This window comes from Gallus gallus, chromosome 1, assembly GCF_016699485.2.
Source record: "Gallus gallus isolate bGalGal1 chromosome 1, bGalGal1.mat.broiler.GRCg7b, whole genome shotgun sequence".
NCBI classification, from domain to species: Eukaryota; Metazoa; Chordata; class Aves; order Galliformes; family Phasianidae; genus Gallus; species Gallus gallus.
Window position 1 is genome coordinate 176,499,263 of NC_052532.1, and position 22,714 is coordinate 176,521,976.

General features: G+C 42.1%; 1 protein-coding gene across 6 annotated transcripts in view; it reads right to left on the reverse strand.

Annotated features, from left to right (window-relative positions):
* CDK8 (cyclin dependent kinase 8) overlaps nt 1-22,714 on the reverse strand; it is a 69,125-nt gene that overhangs the window by 39,541 nt on the left and 6,870 nt on the right. For 5 of the 6 annotated variants that reach the window (XM_015278994.4, XM_046914447.1, XM_004938783.5 and 2 more), the window contains exons 2-4: nt 10,965-11,040; nt 1,803-1,913; nt 142-282 (exon numbers count right to left, since the gene is read on the reverse strand). In XM_015278994.4, the coding sequence (XP_015134480.1) occupies nt 142-282; nt 1,803-1,913; nt 10,965-10,988 (276 nt within the window). In that variant the 5' untranslated portion in view covers nt 10,989-11,040. Of the gene's footprint in view, nt 1-141; nt 283-1,802; nt 1,914-10,964; nt 11,041-22,714 lie in introns of those variants that run through there. The other variant, XM_025146847.2, reaches the window with a different exon arrangement.

Sequence of the window (22,714 nt, forward strand, 5' to 3'; positions counted from 1 at the left end):
ATAGTCATTTTATTTTATTTCTAATTAAGGGCTACTTGCCCACGGCACAGACATTTTTTCCCCAGGATTTCCAAAAAAATAAAAATAAAAAATCCTTGCCCTCAGTCATCCCAGTGCTAAACCCACTGCAGATCAACTTACCAAATCCCTGTGCAACACCCAGTTAGCATGCAGGTAGTGAATACCATCTAGGATCTGATATAACAGTGACTTCACCATTCCCCGAGGTAACTGAACTGGTTTCTTGTTTGCTTTAGAAGCCCTGTGAAACTTGATTATATGCTGTAAAGAGGAGAGAAAGCAAAATTAAAAAAAAAAAGTATTAACTGCAGCATTACAGAAAACTATTGCCAGCAATTCCATACATAGATGACAGTTCTTTGCAAGCCTTCACCATTCATTTTCCAAATTGAAAACATGCACCCTTATGCACTAGGAAAAGAGTACTATGTGAAATAAGATTAACACCATCTCTCAAAAATGAAATCATCAATGCAAACTGCCTTGCATTGATCCTTTGTAGGCCTGGAGTTTCTGGAGAATAGTTTTATTTGAGGCTGATATCTCTGTATATCACGGCACAGAATTAGAATTAAATTACTTAACTCCTGTATCATTTTACTTCACGTTTTCTCTTACGGTCGTGACACTAACATTCAAGATTTAATGCCAGAAACTAGGGGTTCTTTGAGACTATATGAGGAGCTTCTAACTTTTAAATCAAACAAGGAATTACTCTGAGCTTAGTCCATACTCTTAAAAAACATCACACAAAAGAGAGTTGTTGCTGACTGAGCAAAGCTACAGGTTTGTCTATTTTAACATCAGTCACCAGGCTACACATAGAAAAACCTTCAACAATTTTCTGCATACACAGGCAACGACGTCTAGCAACATGATAGAGTCCAAAAACCTATGCTGTCCTAACACTCAAATCCCAGGTGCCACTAACATTAATGGCTTTATGCCATAGCATAAGGTGTGTCAGTCTTGGTAACCATTATCTTGCTTCTGTCCTTTTGAGAGAGGTGTAATTTCTAGAACAACACTTTCTGTGATGGCTTACGCTCATGTGATAATCAGAACAGACCTAACCTACCCTCACCCAACCAAAACTTGACTTCAGACTGCTGCCACGTTCTTCCTACTGTGAGGAGGAAGGTCCTTTCTTCTCCCTGTGTTCCTCAAGTTCCATGTTCCAGATACCCCCTGGGTACCTGACTACTCAACCCCACCCCAGGGTGGTTCCTCCTCTAATACATGGTGTCCCTCCCCCCATTATAGCAAACTGCTGCACTAGTTGTGCTCAGCACATACGTGAAATTTCAGAATATGATTGAGTAAAAAGCTCTTTCTACTGTAACGTATGATGTTCCCATTCTGTGCACTGCTGTTACTTTGACATCTTTTAATCACAGATGACATGCAGGGTAGGTAAAACTCCACACTGCCCTATTTGCTCAATGTTTATTATCTTTCCAAGGCAATCCACCTGTATAATCAATTACATTTTCCCACACGCATCATTTCAGCTGTAGCAAAGGATTTTATCTGCATTTAACTAGATTTTTAGCTACTGCGGACTGAGTGTAGATTTCTATCTTCTTAAAAAGCTCACAGGATAGCCGTACTGTGTGGTTGCCCAACATTTTCCAATGCTTTTCGTTTAGTACTGAAAAAGTTTTCAACAAACACTGAGAGTAAGAGGCTATACTGTTTTTAAACCAATGCCTCTTCCCTGACCTTGTCCCTTTTCTGCAAATAAAGCTCTGTGACTGTTATCTACAAGTAATTCACCTTACCCAGAGGTCATGCTCAGCGTAGTCAAAGAGAAGCCACACTTTCCTGTCAGCATGAGAAAGAAACACCTTTTGCAGAGAAATGACATTTGGATGCTTGAGCTCCCGGAGCAACTGCAAAATAAACAAAGGCCATAACAGTTATATCCTCACATCCAGAGCTGTGGAAGGGCAAAAAAAAAAAAAAGAATTGTAATAATAGCATTTGCTATGTATTCTACAGTACAAACAACAACAACAAACAAATAATAAACAAAAGAAAATAGCACTTTTTCTCCTTTTTTCTGTTTTTTAAATGACAGAATCAGTCACTAGTTTGAAACCCAAAGCCAAACGCATAGTTCATAACCCCCTTAGAGCAAACACTTCCTATTCATTTCCTTTAAATCTCAGTAAATCTCACTATTATCCAGGATCACAATGCTCCCTGAACAGCCAGCTGTGGCAGCTGCCCTTTCCCATAGGCTCTAATCTTTGATACAGCCACTTGGGGTATCCAATTTTCTCCTGATTCCAAATTATCTTGGAAACCCTGCATTTTGGTTGCAGTCATTGCAGGCAGAAGCCCATGATTCATGGAGCTCCTGTCAATACAGTCAGCTAAATGAAGCCGTGGTTCACAGGATGGAGTCAGCTGATGTAAAAGGTCAGCTCCACCAAAAGAAGGCAGCCCCACTCCCTCCCACAATGTACGCCAGCTACAGCACTCACAGAAGCCATCCATCAAACAGTTCACCCGTTCAGAAGAAAACTAACCCAGACACACAAAGGTTGCAATTTTCTGCTGAGTTACGGAGCTGCAATGACTCGTGGCACTAACAGCAGACCCAGCAGCAGCAAAGAGACAGAACACAGCTTGGAGCGAGGACTTTCAGCAGCAGCGGGCCATCAAATCAGCTCAGCTGCCTTTAGAAACTGCAAGCTTAATCATCTCCGAAGGGAAAACATAACAGACAGCACAAGAACAGAATGCAGAGAGAGTAAGTCTGGAGTCTCACCACTCATGTTACACTTTACTGTACTCACACAATTGCTGAAACAAAAAAACTTCTCGCAAGTCCCTAAGCAAACTATTCTCAAGCATGGACACACGAGGTTGGAGGAACTCTTTGCCAGCTCACAGATGGTGAATGGAACAGTTAAGTCTGCTGGAAATTATGACATTTTAAATAAAAGAGTGGCTAGCTTTTTTTTTTTACTTAAAGCCAAGGACAATTCAAACAAGTCCTTCGGTATAAAAGAGAAAAATAGTATTTTATGTCTGAGATTGAATCTAATAGGAGAATTTTGATTTATTAGATAATAGAGGGAACAAGATAATTAGTTCCTTTCCATTGATACTTCAGTCTCATACTCTAACATTCTAGCTGCTACTGGGAAAGTAGGAGGGCTGTCCCAAAAGAAATGCCTCCAATATTATGATGTTGGCTCACGACATCAGAGGTGGATGTTGGTAGTGTGGCAATAGAGGTTGAACCTTCCTGCCAATGTTTCATACACAGGAGAGCAGTACAGTAACAGTATGCTAAACTTCTTAAGACGTTTAAAAGCATTACACAGAGGAATTTTAAGGCAGGGTCTGAAAAAACAATGGTGGAATTCTGTAAATGTCTGTAATTCCTACATAGCATAAGGATTAAGGTAGGGGGGAGATCACCACAAAAAATGCTTTTTTGCTTATTTGTTTTTGTCTGTCATTGGTGGTGGGTTGAGCTCAGCCAGCAGCTAAATCCCCGAGAAGGAAGAGGAAGAGCACAGGTGAGAATACTTTTGGGTCAAGATACAGTTTAGTAAGTGAAAGAATGGGGAAAAGAAAGTAATCCAAAAGCACTAACTCGTCACCTCCTATAAGCAGACTGATGCAGACTGCCTCCCAGCAATGGTGACATCCCCCAGATCCATTTCCCCTCAGTTTTTAATGCCGAGAATGATGTTATAAGGCATAGACTATCTATGTGGCTAATCTGGCTCAGCTGTCCCTGCTGTGACCCCTCCCAGCTTCTTGCCCACCCTCAGCCTTCTCACTGTGGGGGCAAAGTAAGAAAAAGTCAGTACGCTGGTGTGTTATCAACACTATTTTAGTCACAGTTTTAACCCCCCACCACACATGCTGCTATGAGGAAAATGAACTCCATCTCATCCAGACCCACTGCAGCATTGAAGACCAAAGGTAGGAGTCAGCCTCTTACGTTGACTCCTGAGTCAACCTAACGAGGTTAAAAGGTTCAAGAATGCATTATTCCAGTCCTTACAGCCAGAAGAACTCTTTGTGCATTCAGTATGAATTCATGGTGCTCACTCCGATTTATGCCAAATATTTTGATGAACTGATTGTAACCAGAACATCTCATGACAGTGCATAATTATACGCCCCAGACCAAAATCTAACCATATTGCCTGTGGTAGGATGACACTTGTACCAGTAATCCAACTCTTCACAGCCATACAACTCCTGGATTAAAGAGGAAGACAACAGTCAGGGCTCCAGAAAGTAATCAATACCCTTCACTTCACCTTCTTCTGTTCCATTTTAAGTCCATCTGACTCCTTGTTCTCCATGTAACAAAAATCATCAGCTTTAAAAACTCATCCTCTTCACATCAAATGTGATCCAAGAACACAAAGAGAATCTATCATCAAAGCTGGTCCAGAACACAATGCAGAGATGAGAAACTTCCAGTAACCCAGCAGAACGGTGCCCTGTCTGCACAGCCAAGCAATATAAACATAATCCTCCTTTGTTCATGCCAGGAATAGCCGATACTGTGGATTATTAAATTCACAGCATTCCTCCTGATCTGCTATGTGCCAAGCTGCTGCTTTCCCACTTCCAAATGAAGCCAGAGGCAATGTGTAAGTAGCAGAGGGTATATTTCCAAAATGTGCACACATATAGACCAGTGCAGGTAAACACATGAAGTACAGACATGACCACTCACCGATAACAAAGGCAACAGACCAGCACCTCCTTTGCAGGCATGCACTTAGATACAAAACTTCACCACCTCTCTGAGGAACATAACCACAGAGAAGCAAGGAGCCAATGCCCATCAGCCTGCTCACGTGGAATCAGACCCTTATCCCCTCCCCATTTCCACGTGCTTATTTCTCCCAAACCTACCTTGATCTCGACCCTTCCCGCCTTTTACCCTTCCCCTGACCATCCCACAGTAAGTTCTACACAGCCTCAGCATCCCTCCCAAATACTCAATAACACCTCTGCATTCTCCTGTAATATCTGTAGCCATCTACCTTCCCTCTCATCATTTACAAAGCCCCCACTGAATCTAGTCAAGGATAAGCCTGAGAGATTCCTTCTGTGGCCCATCATCATCAGTGCTTTAAGAATTCTGGCTTTTGTTACTGCCATTGATACACGCTGTTTATGATTCATGCATCTGTGTTCTCAGTTTTATCATTCCTGCTGGCTTTTTATCCTTGCCTTTTATGCTGAATAGCTGTTAACCACATATTCTTACAGCCTGCTTTAAAAGCTGATGAATTCGGTCAAAGCAAGACAGCCACGAGCATCTCAGTGAACAGGAAGGCTAATGCACATCAGCAAAACCATCAGAATGAGGAAATGATTGCTGCAGTGATGACAGATGATCCCTGAATCACTGTCTTGGAAAGGCTGAAATGCTCCAGGACAGAGATAACAGAGCAATAAATGCAGACGCTGTCTGAGGGACAGAAGAGCTCATGCATCATGTGGGCTGTAAGCAGCGTTTTCAGCAACCTCACTCTCCATGAACCAGGCCTCTCCAGCACAAATGGCACATGCCTTTCCCACCAAATGACTTGCCATGTGTCCAGCAGCTGACAGAGATCAATGAAGAAAAAACAGACAGCAAGATGTTGCTTCTTGGCCTAGGGACTCTGATATCCTAGTTTAGTTCTACAGAACACTGAGAAAGTAGACAAAAATTGTTCACCTAGCTCTCAGCAAATGACTGTCCTTTTCACCTGCAATTAATACAACGAGTCAAGATTGTTTCCACAGTCAGAAAGATTTCCCTTAGATCAGAAAGGGAAAACCTGGCTCACATTCAAAGAAATACAAATCTGCAGCTGATGAAGATGATGATACATCTTGTTTGACTTCAGTGCCATAACCTTACGTCTGTCCCATCTGGGCTTGCCCTTGTTTTCATAAACACTGTTCAAGACACAGCAAGAGAACCAACATTCCTATTAGCAAGTCTTGGGCTCATACTGAGGTTCTTCTATCTCCCTCTTCAGATGCAGAAATACCCCACACCCACGGGCAGCTGAGGGACAGTAAGTGCCCTGATAACACAAATGTCAAGAGGAAAAAAAAGGCACACTGCTGATTTAACTTCCGTGGTTCCCAAAATAATTGAATCTTCCACAATCACACATGCAAGTCAATATTTGTCAGCTTCTCTCATGTCCAAGCACATTCAGACTATTAGAAGTTACTGAGACCTTCAGGGTCTGCTAGAAGTAAAAGTAGATGAAGAATCCCAATGACATGGGCACCTGTCATCAAGGTCAGCAGATTCTGCTGTTCATAGAAAACATTTACTCCTCAGGAGTCCATTTTTAACATTTAATTGGTGTTTTATTCCACTTTCACAGAACTAAAGCTACTACTACCCTTCCTTGATACAAAATCTCTCAAATCATATTGCTTGTATACATACCATACTATAAAATTACAGCACGTGCGAGTCATTAGACTGGTCAAAGAGAGTCAAATCAAAGGTGTTTTCCAGCCTCTTATCACACAGAAGGAGGGTTGCCAAGAAAACTACTACTTGTCTTCTAAAACGAGGACTATGCTCACCAGAATGATTTCTGTATTTGCTTTTGTGGGAGACTGCTTTCACTGCTAATGTGGAAGGAACATCACAGCCACCCATGAACTGAGGAACCTGCCTCATCCACTGAAGCCAATTCAGCCAAGATCATGACTCAAAAGACAGGTGGGCTCCCTCCTCACCCACCCAGGCACAGGCCTGATGCTCCACCTGTCCCTAATGCCCCTACTAATCACCTACTGGCACAGGAGCAGAAAGCCAGGATGACGGCAGCTGGAGAGCTGGGCAGGACAGCTGCAGAGGCATTCTGTTTAGGTAAGGGCAGCAGGAGGGCTGTACTGGACCCTGAGCCTCCTGCCCTAGGGACAGAAATCAATCTCTCTTTTGTCTACACTCACACGTGAACATCAGACTGCAAGCCTGCGTTACAGCCAAGCCACTCTGTAGGCTCCTATCACTTCCTCTGAGTTGAACTGAGCAATGCTATGATTGAGGGAGGGTTCAATTCAGCTTCTTTACACCATGGAAAGCCAACAAAACTTTCCAATGGGGGAAGATGAACTTAACATATCACACTACAAAATCCTAAGAATGCCCCGATATCTCCAACTGCAACTATCTTGATATTATACTCAGTCAATTAGCATCATTAGCAAAACCCCTTCATTCTACCTGCTAATTAGTTTAAGTAAAAACAACAACAACAAAATCTCTTATTTCAACAGGACAGGAGAATAGCTAGAATAGTACATTGAATTTCTCAAGCTTCAGGAAGTACTGAATCACAGAATGGCCTGGGTTGAAAAGGACCACAATGACCAAGTTTCAACCCCCCTGCTATGTGCAGGGTCGCCAACCACCAGACCAGGCTGCCCAGAGCTACATCCAGCCTGGCCTTGAAAGCCTCCAGGGATGGGGCATCCACAACATCCTTGGGCAACCTGTTCCAGTGCGTCACCACTCTCTGAAGTGCAAGAGTCTTTCAAACACACATGCAGGGTTGAGCTCATCCTATAACCACCAAGGCAGCCATTTCAGCTCTGGTTCCTGTCCTAGTCACAGCTCTTACTTTTAACTGATGTAGTTCATTAACTATTTTATTTTCAGATGATTTGACACTGTCAGACATCAGCTTAGATGTTTGCCTCAAATAGATGACTTAGAAAAGTAGGCTATGGGCATTTTTATACTTATATAAAATACCCTCACCCTCAGTAAGTTTGCAGATGACACCAAGCTGGCTGGAAGTGTTGATCTGCCTGAGGGTAGCGAGGCCTTACAGAGGGATCTGGATAGGTTGGATAGCTGGGCTGAAGCCAATGGGATGGGATTCAGCAAGACCAAATGCCGTGTCCTGCACTTTGGCCACAATAACCCCAGGCAACGCTATAGGCTTGGGGCAGAGTGGCTAGAAGACTGCGTAGAGGAAATGGACCTGGGGGTGTTGATTGACGCTAGACTGAACATGAGCCAGCAGTGTGCCCAGGTGGCCAAAAAGGCCACTGGCATCCTGGCTTGTATGAGAAATAGCGTGGCCAGCAGGAACAGGGAAGTAATTATCCCCCTGTACTCAGCACTGGTGAGGCCGCACCTCGAGTACTGTGTCCAGTTCTGGGCCCCTCACTTTAAGAAAGACATCAAGGCCCTGGAGCATGTTCAGAGGAGGGCAACAAAGCTGGTGAGGGGTCTGGAGCACAGACCTTATGAAGAGCGGCTGAAGGAGCTGGGATTGTTCAGTCTAGAGAAGAGGAGGCTCGGGGGAGACCTTATTGCTCTCTGTAACTACCTGAAGGGAGGTTGTAGTGAGCTGGGGGTCAGCCTTTTCTCTCGGGTGACTAGTGATAGGACTAGAGGGAATGGCTTCAAGCTGCGCCAGGGAAGATTCAGGCTGGACATTAGGAAATACTACTTCTCTGAAAGGGTGGTCAGGCACTGGAATGGACTGTCCAGAGAGGTGGTGGAGTCACCGACCCTGGTGGTGTTCAAAGAGCGTTTGGATGTTGTGTTGAGGGACATGGTTAGCGGGAACCATTGGTGAAGGGTGAATGGTTGGACTGGATGATCCTGTGGGTCTTTTCCAACCTTAGCGATTCTATGATTCTATGATTCTATACGTTACTTGAGTCCTGAACTAGTTAGCCATTATAAGAAAGACAAAATTCACTGTATAGTTCTAAAAAATGAGTTCGCAGTTTGATATACATCATAGCAATTGCTTAAGTGATTATGATAATGTGACTGACATACAAAAGCTTCAGCCCCCAGAGAAAGTGAAATGGATATATTTCACACACAAAACAAGTCGTGTCTAACTTCCACTTAATATTAATACTCTTAATATGTGCTCATAACAAGCATCTGTTGGAATAGTCTAGAACACACTGCTAGTCTGCCATTCAGACTTGAATTTTAAGTGTGACAAATAATAAGTTTATTCATTAGATGTACAGATTCTATCTTAGGACACAACACTAAATATATATATATAAATATATACATATGTATGAATACTGAGTTTTATATGTATATATTACAACTACATAATATAAACAATCTAGGTATTATCTTTGATTTGATCCTTCTCCATATGAAGCTCCGGTTTTTTGTTTGTTTGTTTTACAATATTATTTTACAGAAATGGGGAAAATCTGTTTAATGGAATTTTTAAAAAATGAATAAAGAAATTGGAGGTGATGGGGAGGTAATTTTCTTCTTAACTCCACAAAACAATGTCATAAGAATAGTAAGGAAAAATAGATAAATAAACCAAACACTAAATTCCATGATGAAGTTATTAAATCAACTGCAGGAAAATCTGATCACATCAGCACGCTGAAACCCGGATGGAAAACAAAGCGGAGCCAACCGGTGTTCAAAAAACACTGCTTCAGGTTACTCCAACTTTCTATCACCATAACCACTTCTGGGCTCTGCTCCACTCTTTTTAGTGCCTTCAGAGCATTTCCCCTTTTTCCTCTCTAACACTCTCCCATGCCAGTGTTGCACTGTACTGCTGTTCTCTTCCAAAGTGGTGTGCTGCAGGTACAGCAGTTGAGAGCAAGGAGGAAGCCTCCAGGCTTCCTGCTCGTGTTTTATCACTACAGGAGACCCTGATGCTCAACAGCAGCCCTCAAGTCATGCAAAAAGGCCAAATCCTTCCTGTCATCCAAGTAAGCAATTCTCCCGTAACTGATACAAATTACATAAGCACCATTCCAGTGCCAGAAGACGACACTTCTCCAATAAAGTAGCCAAGCTTTCCTGCCAAGTTCAAGTAGAACTAACTCATGTGAACTCTTCAGGGAAATCACTTCACTCCAAAAATACAAACAAAATGTTTTCCCAAATTGTCTGAAATGGTAGCTGACATTTTCCAAAAGCATTCACTCTGAGAAAGTCACAATATTTGGAATATCTTCTGCCATCACTGTTCAAATACTCAGAATTTAAGACCCTGTTTTCAGCTCCTTCAGTTTCACATGGATGTCTAGTGTGACTGACAGGGTCAGCTTCCAAAAACTGGTTAAAATACCTTCTCTTGAAGAATATTCTTTCAGCTCAATTTCTTTTTCATCTCACTCAGCTCAAGAACTATCTTGTTTGAAAATACAGATTCAACTTCAAGCCTGGTACCCAGCTGAAGCAAAAACAAAATTGAGACAGACCTACAGGTTCCATGGACTGAAAGTAAGCTGCTGCCTCCTCACGCACACAGGTTATGGGCATTTCCTTTCATTAATCAATTTCAGTTAAAACAATTCAATAAATCCAATACCATCCCAACAAAAGAACATTGATAATCAACTAGAAACTTCTACACACTGCATTTACTCATCTAGTTTCAATTATGGTTTGTGACAAGCTTGTACAGAAACTAGAATGTGTTATTCATGTTCTTCTAACAACAAACAAAATAAAAACCTGAATAACCTCGGAAAACATAAGAATAATATTTGTGGATATACTACAACCTCTGAGGCAATAACAAGGCCTATTTAGTTTGAAATCTTCATTTAAATAGAAGCTAGCATGCTTTAATTGTTCTGAGCCAATAAGAATTAGAATCTCTTTAAGAAATAATTGAAGTAGTAATGCAAAAGTCAGATCACATAAGTCATTTAAACCACTGACTCCAATCACGTCTTTAAACTCTGCTTTTAATCTGCCCTGAGGCAGGCAGTAAACTTTAACTGAAAAACAGCCATTCATCAACAGCAAGTAAAACAGGTGCACGCATTTCTATGACATTTGTATTTATTTTATACCTCCACGATAAAAATATAGGACCCATAGTAGAATAACATGATTCAGCAAACAAAAACATGCACTCAATCAATACTTTTAATAAGTCTGTTAGCTAGTAGAAAGAACTGCTACTTACTGCTATTTCTCTGCATGCAGACATAGAAATTCCAGTACCTTCTATTTGCTTCAAAGCGTAATCTTTATCATCTTTCCTGTGAAAGAAGAACAGAAATTTGTTTTAAAAAAGGCACTATGAATTCAATGAGAGCTCTTTACCACCGTGTCCATCTAAGAGATTTTTCACAGGGCTCAAAGACAACCTACTGTTCACATCAACCTTTCTAAAGAGAAAAGAGGAAAAAGTAGGAGATTAATGGACAAAATATGAATACGGTTAATGGGGAGAAAGAATGGAATGAAACTGTGAGTGGGCGAGAACAGATTTCAGTAAGAGGGCAATTACATTGAATCAGAGAGATAAAAGAGGGGAGACATAGAAGAGCTGACACAGGAAAAAAGAAGCAAGGAGGACAAAGACAGAAGGCATTACAATGCTTCTATATGATAAAAATTTAAAACTTACTGTCCTGGAAAATAAACCGAGCCAATACCGAGCACAAAGTCATTCATACATGACTAAAAACATCCAAATATGGAGCAATTCTCTATTTTTCACCTTATAGGAATATTAGTAGCGTGAAGCCTGAAAACAAGAAACTTTCATTATTAAGCACATGATTAAACTGCGTGCCTAACGATGAAGCTGTTCTAAGAATGAAAAGCATAAGGAGACTTTAAATCAAATGAGACATTTATAGTGGACAGGGGGTTTACAGAGCACTCCAGGCAGCTAGCACAGGGCTTTCCTATGCTGCTGATGAAAGGTGAAATGATTTTGAGCTAGAAAAACTTCCCTCTGTCTTTTCTATTTCCCTTAGCCAGCAGTGGCTTGCAGCCATTATTGGATATAAATAAGAAGCGAAATGGATTGGACAAGAGGTTATTCTCATTGTTCTAATCACTTATACATCCAATTTCCAAGGTACTAGGAGAGATCCTTATTGCCCAAGAAGTGCTACCACACAGCTGCTGCCCTTGCAAGTGCTACCACAGACACGACACGGCACAGGACTGCTCAGACTGAAGGTGTCTGCCACTGACCTGCCTGCTTTGATTTCATGGCATTAGGAGAGTGCAGTATAGAAAGAAGTGCTGCCATACAAATGGTGTTACGAGCATTTCTGGTAGCACTGACTGCTGCCTTATACTTAGGATTGTGGAAATCTATTTTTAACTGATCAAATATTTGCCAAATTAAAAGTCTAGATTAGAATTTTCCATACCAGATGGTACTTTCTCTGGGAATTCTTAGCAAAAAAAAATAACTTCAGCTGTTTCCTAGAACACAACTGGAAAAAAAACCCACTTTCATTTGTTCATGCTGGGTGTTGTACAATTATCACTTTAATGGGGGGTGCAGTTAACATTACATCCTCCTTCTTCTCACAAGAACATACTCACATTGGATGAAATAAGAAGTTTTTGCAGTGAAAGGCAGTTTCAGACCGAAGCTCCGAGGCCCTGCCCTACTCCACAGCACTCCATGGCGGTGTGCTGTCTGCCACTTGCTCCTCTGCTCTTCCCAGCTGCCAGGATGCTGCACTCTTCTACTGGGAGCAAGGAGGCTCTGCCCTGTACCCCACTGCTCAAATGTTTCAGAGGAAATGATGGTACGGTAAAAAAAAAAAGTAAAATTTAGGGGTAGAGTACACTGTAAGCACTGCACTACACTCTCCTCCAGAGTTTTAAAGAAAATAACAAACGAATTATGGCTTAAATTCACTAGATGGTGCACATGTAGTTGAGTTACAAAGCAATATACTAGTTGTTAATACTCTAACATCTGTTCTACACTGAGACTGGAAAACTACGATGGTTACCCACTGCACACCATTAATATCAGCTATTCCATTAACAAAAGTTGGAAAAACCGAGTTTGACTGAGCCAAGCTAGACTGGCTTACTATAATTCCTTGGTACTCATGAGAATTAGGAGAATATTTTTTTAAAGGGAGGGATAAGAATTTTTTAAAAGTGTTACGAAATCAAAGGAAAGGTCAAAGTGACTGAGCCTATTTTACACAACTTCTGGAAGTGTGGAACTTCTGCAGTGTGTACTCGCAGCCCAGAAGGCCAACTGTGTTCTAGGCTGCTTTAAAAAAGGGCTGGCCAGCATGGAGAGGGAGGTGATTGTGCCCCTCTACTCAGCTCTTGTGAGGCCCCATCTGGAGTACTGCGTCCAGGCCTGGGGCCCCCAGTACAGGAAGGACGTGGAGCTCTTGGAGCGGGTGCAGAGGTGGGCCACTAAGATGATCAGAGGGCTGGAGCACCTCTCCTATGAGGAAAGGTTGAGGGAACTGGGCTTGTTTAGCTTGGAGAAGAGAAAGCTCCGGGGAGACCTCATTGCGGCCTTCCAGTACTTGAAGGGAGCGTATAAACAGGAGGGGGAGTGGCTGTTTATGAGGGTGGGTAGTGATAGGACAAGGGGGAATGGTTTTAAACTGAGATAGGGAAGGTTTAGGTTAGATATTCAGAAGAGGTTTTTCACACAGAGGGTGGTGACACACTGGAACAGGTTGCCCAAGGAGGCTGTGGATGCCCCATCCCTGCAGGCATTCAAGGCCAGGCTGGATGTGGCTCTGGGCAGCCTGGTCTGGTGGTTGGCGACCCTGCACATAGCAGGGGGGTTGAAACTACACGATCATTGTGGTCCTTTTCAACCCAGGCCATTCTGTCATTCTATGAAACACTTCACCCATAGCCCGCTTTTACCATAACACAGCCCAGAGAGCCTCTCTGTGGTTCTGCACATAGACGATTCAGCTTCTTTGAAGATACTCAGTGTGTGTGACAAAGCAGGAAAAAAATAAAATAATATGAACTGTCAAGGTATTCCCCAGCAAACTAAGCAATAGCACTGGCTATTTATCAGCTTGCATTTTAAGGGCACAGAAAGACTCAAACCATAATTTACCTACAATTCTTCTAACAGAAGGATCACGTTGGGAGAATCTGACCATTTTCTCAGTTGCCTGAGAGTAACACTTCAAATAAGTCCAAGCAGGTCCTCCACGGCACAGCGTGCTTAGAAAGAATGGTGAATCTGCACCATTATATCCCAACTATTACAATCATATATTCCTGTGTTTCAGTAGGCTGGCATCTTCAGCACAGAAATATTCCTTATTAGTAATAGTTGTCAAGTGACAAGAATAAGGGAACTTCCTTTGTATACAACTGCTGGGAAGCTTTTACTCAGAGGGTGGTGGGGCCCAGGCACAGTTGCCCAGAGAGCTGTGGGTGCCCCATCCTGGCAGGCACTCGAGGCCGGGCTGAGTGAGGCCCTGGGCAGCCTCAGCTGGTGGGTATAACGCTGCCCACAACACCGGGCTGGGTGGGCTGTAAGCTGCGTTCCAACCCACATCGTTCTGTGACTATACAGATTGTAGCATTTATTGCAGTCAAACACAAATTACATAGAAGTGTGAAAACGTCGTTTTCTTACAAGGACAACGCTAACATAATAGATGCCTCTGAAGTACTGTAATACTTTCTCCAACTACCAAAAAAAAAAAAATATCTAACTGAACTGGTAAATACAATGGAACCAAAAGAAATAATCAATGTGAAAAGGGCACAACAAAAAGCAGCAAAGAGTAGGAACAGATGCCTGCCAAATGCAAGTGCTTTGCAAAGCTCAAGTATTGCAATCCCTGGTATTTTTACCATTTGTTAGAAAGGATATTTTAAGCATATATAAGCATATATCCTACACCTGGGAGAAAAGGAGGGTTGTTACCTAAAAAATACCTTAAAGAAACATCAATTTTACTGGTATTTCATCTCATATCATGCACATTGTACAAATGTACTGATATTGCACTATAGGATATCCTAAATGCTGATCATGAGACCAGGTAAAAAGTGAGTAATAAAAATAGAAGTACTAAAGCCTTAAAAACCAGTGTTTGTAATCCCAAATTTACATTCCTGCTAAATAAGGTCAGAAATTTGAAATTAACAAGTCACAAATTTAAAACTAAGGAAATGTAACATTTGTCAGCAGTTAAACATCTGAGAGAAACAGCTTCTACTGTCTTAAAACTACCAAAGGGAACTGTAAATGCAGCATCTATTCAGTAGAAAATTAATGAACCTGGTAATTGTTGTTGGTTCTTATTCCCTAAGGAATATGAAAATCCTGATAATTAAAGATAAGGATACTAATAAAACATAGGACTAAAAAAAAAAAATCTATTTAATTCTACCTTTGAGAATTCCATTAATATCAATAGTAATAAAAATAAAAAATCCTAAGTACAGCTGTCATAGTATTGTTAAAGTGACTCAGTCTCAGCAGTATTAATCCAAAATCCACTGAACACATGATCATACAATCTTCTGAGTGAGAAGGGATCCTTAAAGGCCATTCAGTCCAACCTCCTGCACTGAGCAGGGACACCTACAGCTCCATCAGGTGCTCAGAGCCCCATCCAGCCTGACCTTGAGTGTCTCCAGGGATGGGGCATCCACCACCTCCCCTGGCAACCTGTGCCAGTGCCTCACTGCCCTTACTGTAAAAAACTCCTTCCTTATATCCTCTCTAAATCTCCCTACTTTTAGTTTGAAATCATTTTCCCTTATCCTATCACAAGACACCCTGCTAAAGAGTCTGTCCCCTTCCCTTTTACAGCCCCACTTCATATATGGAAAGGCCACTCTCAGGTCCCCTCAGAGCCTTCTCTTCCACAGGCTGAACAGCCCCAGCTCTCTCTGCCTGTCCTCGTAGGGAGGATATTTTTGCAGCCCTCCTCTGGACACGCTCCAACAGGTCTGTGTCACTCCTGTACTGAAGACTCCACGTACGGAGGTAGTACTTCAAGTGAAGTCTCACAGTGCAGAGCAGAGGGGCAGGATCACTCCCTTGCCCTGCTGGCCATGCTGCTTTGGATGCAGCCTAGGATACGGTTGGCTTTCTGGGCTGTGAGGGCACACTGCTGGCTCACATCCAGCTTGCCATCCAGCAGTACCCCCCCTAGGTCCACTGTGGCAGGTCTGCACTCCATTCTTACATGCCCCAGGCTTGTACTGACAGCACCCTTGGTTTTCCCAGTTGGAAGTGAATTTGTGTTACAGACATCTTAGCTTTGAACAGCTTATCAGATGAGTGTCAAGTAACACTGAACCCATAACCATGCAACCAGCAGAATGTCCACGCTATTAATAGTAAAACATGGACAGGAACTTTCATACATGCTAGGAAGCCATGCAAGAAATATTAAGTTCTCCCCTATCTACCAATTAGAACTTCAAAGAAGGGCACAGATGAAAGAGAGGTTTTATTATACTGATAAACATCAAAATGACATTCCATAGCAAAGATTTAATTTACTACCAATGAAGAAAGAGATAACATGAAATTAAAAACGATTCTATTAGTCTATGAATTAATTGTAGCATTCCAGGTGGGAGGGGAGAAGAAGAAAACTGTTCCAGTTAAACTGGACATAGTGGCTGTGTGGTCTTACTGCACATGTGAGATGGAAGGAGCAGCTGAATGAGCTGGGATTGCTCAGTCTGGAGAAGAGGAGGCTCAGGGGAGACCTAATCACTCTGTACAATTGCCTGAAGGGAGGGCGTGGTGAGGTGGAGGTCAGCCTCATCTCCCATGTAACAGGGAGAGATGGGAACAGGACAAGTAGAAATGGCCACAAATTGCGCCAGAGGAGGTTCAGGTTGAATATCAGGAAAAAATTATTCTCAGAAGAGTGGTGAGGCATTGGAATGGGCTGCGTGGGGAGGTGGTGGAACCACCATCGCTGGAGGTGTTTAGGAAAAGGGGAGATGTCACACTGAGGGATGTGGTGTAGAGCAGTCACAGGTGGGGCTCCATGATCTTAGTGGTCTTTCCAACCTTAATGAAACAGCCTGGGCTGGAATTCAACAGCTTTGACTTAGATCCCATAAACTTACCAGTGTACTTTGGGCTTACACAAAGATCACACAAAATCCTTTCACCCCTACAGGAGGCTGACTTACACACCCTGCCTTCCCCCACCTCCCAAGCACACACAGCACACTGACAAGGTGCTCTTACAACACAACTGGTACAAAGTTTGAGGAACTGCACAGTAGGCACCTGCCTTGCCAGAAAGCACTTCGAATCCAAGCACTAATTAGCACACACAGCAAGTCTGATCAATAATTCTGTACCTTCAGGAAAAGATTTGAGCAAAATCTCACTAAAAGGGCAAAGAAGAAGAAGATGATTAACTTAGCACATGTCCTAACTAGTATCATCCTTCCCAGTCAGCCTGAGACACTACACTCACCTTTGCAGAAAGCTGCAGTTGAGTTCCATACCCACTGCAATGCTGAGGGAAAACTAAAGCAGGCTTTTTTTTCAACATATAGACGAATCTGAAGTAAAACTATGTTATGTACTTGTAGCTGTCTGAAGGTTGCTTTAAAGCTATTTTACTTTCACTGACGCTGTATGCATTACATATGTCACTACAAAGAGGTAATTCTAAAGATCTCTAAATTTTCTATGGTACACTTTTTGCTTTGTTTTAAAGGCAGAAAAAAAGAAAACGCTATTACCTAAAACAAGTTGGATGAAGCAAGACCGAATTAAATACATTAGGTCAAACGACTGGCTCTTCATTTGACTGAATTTTAAAACACTATGAAAAAGGAAACAGTTATTTAGCGTGCATTAAACACAGAAAACAAAATTGTCTTCTCTGTTATCAATTTTCTTCATACAACAAAAGCACGGCTGTGTATGAAAGTTCAGATTTACTCAAGTCCAGAGTATTTAAAAGTATTTACAACCAGCTTAAGGTTCATCCCAGCACAGATTGTTGCTTGTTTCCTGCACAGAAGATATCAGTCAAAAAAATCAGATAAAAACCAGATTCTGTCATGAAAGCCTCTTATGTATTAATAAATGAGAAAGGATAACGTCTGCCGGTCAGAAAAGCTACTTTGTGAAGGATGTCAGCTTGGAAGCATACTTCACAGCTATCCCCCTCTCCTCCCTGAAGTCTACTCGGTAACTGAAGACTTTCCAGGTACAGGTGAATAAAGAGCAGTTCGTAGTTGTTCAGGTGTAGAGGACAATAAATTCAATTCCCAAAACATTATGACTTCAGACCTGTTTGTGCTTACCACTAGAAGCAGTGCTCCATACTGCTCCTGATGTGGCTGCTGGCATCAGCACCTGCTCTGCAGCTTCACCCCAGGTCCCACCACCACTAATGACCTCGGGACTGGGTTCTGGTCTATAACAAGATCACAGTGGTACACCTGCAGAGCCACACTTCTACAATGTGAGCACTTCCAGGGCATCTCTTCTTTTTTCCAGGTGTCGCTGATGTGCAAGGGCTCTCAATGAGACTGGAACACAACTACGATTGGGAAGACCAGCTATATCTTGTCTGGTGACAAAGACAGACTCAACGGAATACAATTAGTTCAAGGCAAAAAATAATGTATGCACCACATTCTTTATTGCCTGAGGTTCCTCTGCTTCTAAAGAGAGCAACAGTAAATGAACACTACAGCAGAAATCCAGGCTCCCATATTTTCCTTTCACTCTAAGACAATTGCTGCAGGTAGCTGATGAAGCAGGACCATGTCACTAGGAAATCAACACGACATGCCTTCATCTCACTTTAGAGCTGTCGAAGACAAGGCAGTAGACCTTCCCTATGACCGAGGAGAACTGCTCAGTAATTAATACATCACTTCATTTTATGAAGGCATGTCACAAGTTACATAGATGTTACTCACTCCAAGTTTCTATGTGATGTGTGACCACAGTAACTTCTGAAGAGTCAGGAACTGTTCAGACAGTCAGACCATACATTTGAATAAATTTCAGAATTCACAGAAATTGAGAGAAACGTTTAAGTTCAATCTCCTTGTTCTCTCCTTTTCATCTAGAGAATTAACGTATTCAAGAATCAAGAAAGTAATATATTGGTTACCTGTGTGCCAATAATTTCTAATATTAAAATTTAAATACTAAGGAACCTAGCAGGAAAAAAAACCCTGAAGATGCATTTCAATAACTGCATGTTTTTCCTTTTCTTTTAAGGTGTGTCTATTAATCACAAAAATGAGAACAGGTAAAACAACATATTTTAAGCTATGCACTTTTTTTTTGTTACTATTACTCCCCTACTTCAGAAACGTAGGTTTTATCCTGAAATGGTCCGGTGTGACTCCATCTTGCTAACTCTTCTGTATTCTGTTTTTAGATATAACGTTCTTTAAGAAGACAAAGAAAAAGAAACCTTTACAAAAGAGTAAAAGATTACAAGGAACACAGTTTGTGACTGAAGCCCATGGTGTGGGCTTGTAACTAAATTTGCAACACGTCACGTAAAAATAAAAGGCCATAGCACTCAATGAAATGCTAACACAAAGAAAACACAGCAGGGAAAGATGTGGTAGCAGAATTTCTTAACTGGAGGTCTAACTGAAGGCTTTCCGCATCACCAAGATGCCTGCAGAACGTGGCACAGCTGATATGCCAGAAGAGCATCACTATTCTTATCAGAGAGCAGGGCTTATGCAGAGAGCATTTTCTACTTCAGAACAAATCCTCCAGCAATCAGACCTATTTGAGAGTAAAGCAAATGCCATATCCCACAGCTGAAGGAAAAACCAGCAACAACAAGCTAATAAACCACACTTCTGAGACAGCTATACCATGTGGTGAATGGCAAGTTATCACTTTATTCCTTTTGCTCTTTGATTTATTTTTTTTAATTAACACCTTTTGCCACAATGCATAATTTGGCAAGAAGTTCAAAGTAAAGGAGTAAATGTAATGATACGCTGTACATGCTGTTGTTCTGACCCAAGAACTTGCTGCTGTCAGAAGAAAAGCATTTCCTTGCCATCTCCTCCTTCCTGCTCCCAGCCAGAAATCCCTCCCTTCTGACAGCTCTGATCTGCGCCATACTCCTCCACCAGCTGATTCACTCCCTCCAAGATATCCCCAAGAAACAGAAAAACAAGTTGGATAACAAAGTATGTTAGGCTACAGTATGATGAGCATCCAAACCAGCAACGAAGTGTGTGCTAAGAGCAAAAGATGAGGGGATGGGTGGTGGAGGAGATGCAGAGGTGGGAGAAAAGATGCCTCTCTGCCAATTCCCCCCTTCTGGAAGCGGTGACGCACAGTGAGCGTGCTTGGCCACAAGTCAAAAAGAAATGAAAACTAAATAACAGAAGGACAAAACAACCCATCCACCTGTCCTTGTGATGAATTCCAGCACAGAATACCCACAGAAGCAAGAATCCCTGGGATTCCCTTTCTTTTCCCCACAAAACTATCATTTCACTGCCAGCCCTAAAATGATAGCTTTCATGGAGTACAATTACAAGGACTGTTTCTATAAGACAAGCAAGCAACTGCAGCAGTGAAGAAATTCCACACTGACAGCCAGACGACGTTACTCCTGAGAAAAGCTCTGTGCCACTTTACTGAAACTCACTGCAGCCTTGACAACACTTTATCTAAAGCAGTACACAAGGTACCTGTACAAATTCTTTCTAGAAGAAAACATTGCTGGACTTCATTGACACTTTCTTCCCTCAGATTGCTCTTCAGTTACCTCGGTTTTGTGTGAGTAAAGAATCATCACCTCACAGAAATGATTAATTTATTACTATCCCCTCAGCCTCGCAAGGTCCTTCCCTGAGCCTTCACAATCAGTCCTTACCTTTACTACCCCAAATAACTACCTCCAGGCAAAGCCGTTTCCCAACTATTTATGATAAGTAATTTCCAGGCAATATAAAACTTCCATTGTCTCTTCACCTCAGAACCTTTCAAGGGTCCGCCATCTCTGCTGTCAGCCCACCTTACCAGTTGGTGGTTTCCACTTTTCCAATAACTCCTTTGAAAAAGTCACTGTTGCCCCTTTCCAGTCACCTATGGCTCAGTTTGAAGCACTGGGTTATGATCTGTAGTTGGCAATCCATTATATTTTCAAACTCACATCCTATGTGAATATGTTTCATCTTGACAAGCAGCAGCCCTTCAGTTTGTTCAGGCAGCGCCTCCTCCAAGCACTGCAATTCGAGATCTCCTGAGGCATTCTTCAGCTTCCAGTGCTTTAAGTTCTTCTGTAACGCACAAAAGCAAAGCTCGTTTCCTGCTGACATTTCACCTTCTCTAAACGCTTCTATAGTTCAGTGGTCCTCTGGTTCTACAGGTAATACTGTGCTACAGATGCTTCAGAACAGGGGAGAAGAAGGAAGATTAATTTCATGCCCACTTCAAGATTGAGAGGAGACTTGTGTGTGTTCTACAGGGTTAGATGGAGAAGGTGCCGGAGGGCTGTGACACTGCATTTTTGTCCTAAGCCTATCAGTGCTTTCATTCTTTTCCATATTCATAATGCACAGAAAACGCAATATTTATTTTTTCAGAAAATGTTCTTATTCACAACAGCTTCCTTTACTGTACTGTTTAGCCGTGCCAGATACTTTTGAGTGATGGTTTTACAGTATCCTGGTGAGCGATACATACCCACCAGGCTTAAAGAACTCTTCCCGAGCAGCGTGCAACATCTCATTTACAGCTCACTTTTAGCTTTAAGAAGCTGTATCCTCCTTCCATCACCACTTCCTTTCTTAAAAACAAATCATTGAATGAAGTTAGGTGGTACTTTAGTGGATTGCTTAACCTCGTTTAGATCCAGCATCCCTCCAAATGCAAAGAACAAATCATGTTTGTCACAGCCCTCAGCAGTGATATCAGAATCTGCTCTGACATCCCCTGCAGACCGAGCCATGAGTTATTTCTCCCAGTGCAGGTTCCGTGACCAGCTGATTCATAAGGAGCTGCTCACTGTCCCCTGGAATTTCTTGGTATCTCCCCCTGACAGAGCACCCACCTAAACTAAATTAGGCAACCAGCTTTTCATTACTGTTTGCTCTGCAGCCACTCTAATCTTACACAGGTAAACTAGAGTCAGGCAGATGGAAATGCAGCTGTAATGGTGCTTGGGTTTTTTTGTGCACATCCCTTACATGTGCCTGGAATTCTACCTGCATGGATTCCAGTGCTGCAACAGGTACTTTTGGGGGGGGTTAAACTGAGTACTTTGGTATCTGACACTCATTTGGAAGTCAGATAAACTTCCGGTTGAGTTGAATTGACCCAAGAGTGAATGGCACTGCTGAGACACTCATTTGTGAGGGGTTGTTTTCTTCATCCCTGTTTAAATAGGATTGCAGTTCTCTCTAAAAGCAAAGAGTTTGAACTCCAAACAGTTCAAGTACAAAAAGTTAGATAAGATTCAAATTACGTTCAGGGACAAACCTGCTGCCTTAGAGTCCACGCAGGCAGAACTCGCCCCAGTTGCTTTTATTATGCTCCGTGCCTTGTACAGTAGCTCCGTGAGAACAACTGTGTTCATGAAACCTGATTTTCTGAGGCTTCACTGGGGGATTATCCAGTGTCTGAATGCAAACTCTAATTGAAAGTACACCTGCAGCAAGGGCTATCATTCATAGGACAAGGTTTCTTTCCCAGAAAACATAGCCAGAAACACAAAGCAGAATGTGGGGATTTAATGCAATTCAGATCCCTCTGTATTTGAGTTCAGTTGCACATATTATTCAAACACACAGTAATGAACTGAGTCTTCTTTTTTACAGCAACTCTCAAGTGTCCTTTATTCAAATGTCAGCATCTTGTACGCAAGGTGTTACAAGCACACAGAATGGAGCATTCCCAGAAAAACAGGCAGATTGTCTCAGTGACCTTTAGTTGTGTTCTTCCATATTGACAGAACATGT